General features: G+C 46.6%; 1 protein-coding gene across 1 annotated transcript; it reads left to right on the top strand.

Moving 5' to 3' along the window:
* Positions 1–484: 484 nt before the first annotated feature.
* Positions 485–1165, top strand: LOC144518867 (C-type lectin lectoxin-Phi1-like). Its single transcript, XM_078251740.1, has 2 exons — positions 485–494; positions 756–1165. Exons 1-2 carry the CDS (start codon positions 485–487, stop codon positions 1163–1165), a joined length of 420 nt encoding a protein of 139 aa, XP_078107866.1.
* The last annotated feature ends 1586 nt before the right edge of the window (positions 1166–2751 follow it).

Below are 2751 nucleotides of genomic sequence, written 5' to 3'. Positions count from 1 at the left end.
GCCCTAAATCCTCGCCAGGGGCGTTTCTAGGATCAGACCTTGTGGGGGGAACGTGACACCGCCTTGCCACACTATGATGGAACTAAACCTGACATTTTATAAGTCTCAGTAATAACGACCAGTTTGACACCCCTGCTTTACACGATGTGATTGGCCTGACCAGAATTTGGTTTTTCCAGCTCACAAGCCAACGGAGAGTTGCTAGACTGACCGCCAGGGTGCGATAGATTTCTAGACTACTACGCTTGTTCTTTTAGGTATTAAATTGCAGCCTGGCGGAGAGTTACCAACACCAATTGTTTCCCAACAAAATACATACCAGCTTGTTTTCTCACTAGTTGACTACAGTATAGTCGTACTTAAAAGAAAAACGTACTTTTCTATACTTTGGTTTTCGGTGTAACCGCAGCAGTTTCTCAGCCCGCTATATTCAAGTTCAAAATACTTATTATATACTATAGTTACTTAAAGTCCCGTAGCAAACATGGCGGCTGGTGAGATCAAGTAGTGTCCAGTGTTTTGACAGCTTTGAGTGCAGCATCTGGGTACTTGTGCTGCGTTTGGACATTCGGTACTTCGTCACTGTGAAGGCGCTGTGCCTTCAAAATAGCAAGTGTAAGTACAGAAGTGCACGGTTTAAAACACAGCATTAGTGAACTGCAAAACCAGGCAGAACAAGGAGAGAACAACTGAATGGTTTCTGATCATAATTGCCTACTAATTTCAGTTTGTCTTTCATCCACAATCCCCGACAGATTTCAGGGGTTGCGTCTTGTCTCCAGAGGTCGTGAAAATCGCCAACGTGGCAGTTGGCTGGCGAGAATCCGTGAAGTACTGCAAAGACGAGGGCCTGGAGCTGATCAGCTTCCCCAAGGCCCAACTCCAGAGACAAATCTACAAAAAAATCCTCCGGTTCAATAATCGCACGGTGCAGGAAGTGTGGATCGGCATGCGCCGGAGCACCTGGTCTGGCGAGTGGTACTGGCTGAATCAGCAACCGGTCAACAACACTAACTGGGATGAGGGGCAGCCCGGCACGATATTTGATGGCCAGTGTGTTGTAATGAGTCTGAAAAAGGGCAAGGACTTTGTCTGGAGTGGCAAGGACTGCTGTAAGCCAGCTTATTCCATCTGCTACAAAGAACCCGTCTTGTTTTGGGGATGAGACCGAGACAAGACCGAGACTTTGAGGGTTTGAGACCAAACAGGACTAAGACTTTGAGGGGTTGAGACCAAACAGGACCAAGACTTTGAGGGGTCGAGACCGAGACTTTGAGGGTTCGAGACCGAGACAAGACCGAGACTTTGAGGAGTCGAGACCGAGACTTTGAGGGGTCGAGACCGAGACAAGACCGAGACTTTGAGGGGTCGAGACCGAGACTTTGAGGGGTCGAGACCGAGACTTTGAAGGGTCGAGACCGAGACAAGACCGAGACTTTGAGGAGTCGAGACCGAGACTTTGAGGGGTTGAGACCGAGACAAGACCGAGACTTTGAGGGGTCGAGACCGAGACTTTGAGGAGTCGAGACCGAGACTTTGAGGGGTTAAGACCGAGACAAGACCGAGACTTTGAGGGGTCGAGACCGAGACTTTGAGGGGTCGAGACCGAGACAAGACCGAGACTTTGAGGGGTTGAGACCAAGACAAGACCGAGACTTTGAGGGGTCGAGACCGAGACTTTGAGGGGTCGAGACCGAGACTTTGAGGGGTCGAGACCGAGACTTTGAGGGAGTCGAGACCGAGACTTTGAGGGGTTAAGACCGAGACAAGACTGAGACTTTGAGGGGTCGAGACCGAGACTTTGAGGGTTCGAGACCGAGACAAGACCGAGACTTTGAGGGGTTGAGACCAAGACAAGACAGAGACTTTGAGGGGTAGAGACCGAGACTTTGAGGGGTCGAGACCGAGACTTTGAGGGGTCGAGACCAAACAAGACCAAAACTTTGAGGGGTTTAGACCGAGACTATGAGGGGTCGAGACCGAGACAAGACCGAGACTTTGAGGGGTCGAGACTGAGACTATGAGGGGTCGAGACCAAGACTTTGAGGGGTCGAGACCGAGACTTTGAGGGGTCGAGACCGAGACTTTGAAACTTTTTCAACGTTTTTGTCACTATTTTTGAAGTTTTTGACGCTGTCTCCCATGTTTTTGTCACATTTTTGACATTTTCCTGCTGAAAATTAGATAAAATGCAGCTTTAAGAAGCTTCAGCATTGGTTTCGGATGAAGCGGAGAAAAGTCATTTGGGACATTGTCCTCCCCCCCTTTTCTGTCCAGGAGAATAGGAAAAACGTACGTAGGTTACAAACGTCCTGCTGTGGCATCCGGTTTTTGGACCATTTAGTTTGTACTGTAGAGGCGACGTGTTAGTGTTACATCTCAGTTAGGTTAGGGACTTTTAATAATTGTGCAATAATGACAGATTCACACATGTTTCTTTTGTTTACAGTAAATACATAATAAACAAATATTAAAGTCAAGTTCATAAAGTCACTTTCTTTGCATTCATTTGATTCCCAATTAAGATCCTCCGGTAAGAACGGCTTTCCATTGTTAATATGGACTTAAAAACTGTTCTGAAATGCAAAATAACAGCATTTTATTCATGTGATAAAACATGCGATTAATCGTGATTAACTATAGACATTTGGCGATTAATCGCGATTAAATATATATATACTGTACGTACGCTGCTTTTTGACTTTGTTTTGGTTGATATAGTAGATAAATAGGACTTGAATGGTTGAGTCT

The sequence above is a fragment of the Sander vitreus genome, chromosome 6, assembly GCF_031162955.1.
Source record: "Sander vitreus isolate 19-12246 chromosome 6, sanVit1, whole genome shotgun sequence".
Classification (NCBI taxonomy): Eukaryota; Metazoa; Chordata; class Actinopteri; order Perciformes; family Percidae; genus Sander; species Sander vitreus.
This window is presented reverse-complemented; position numbering and strand designations above follow the sequence as displayed.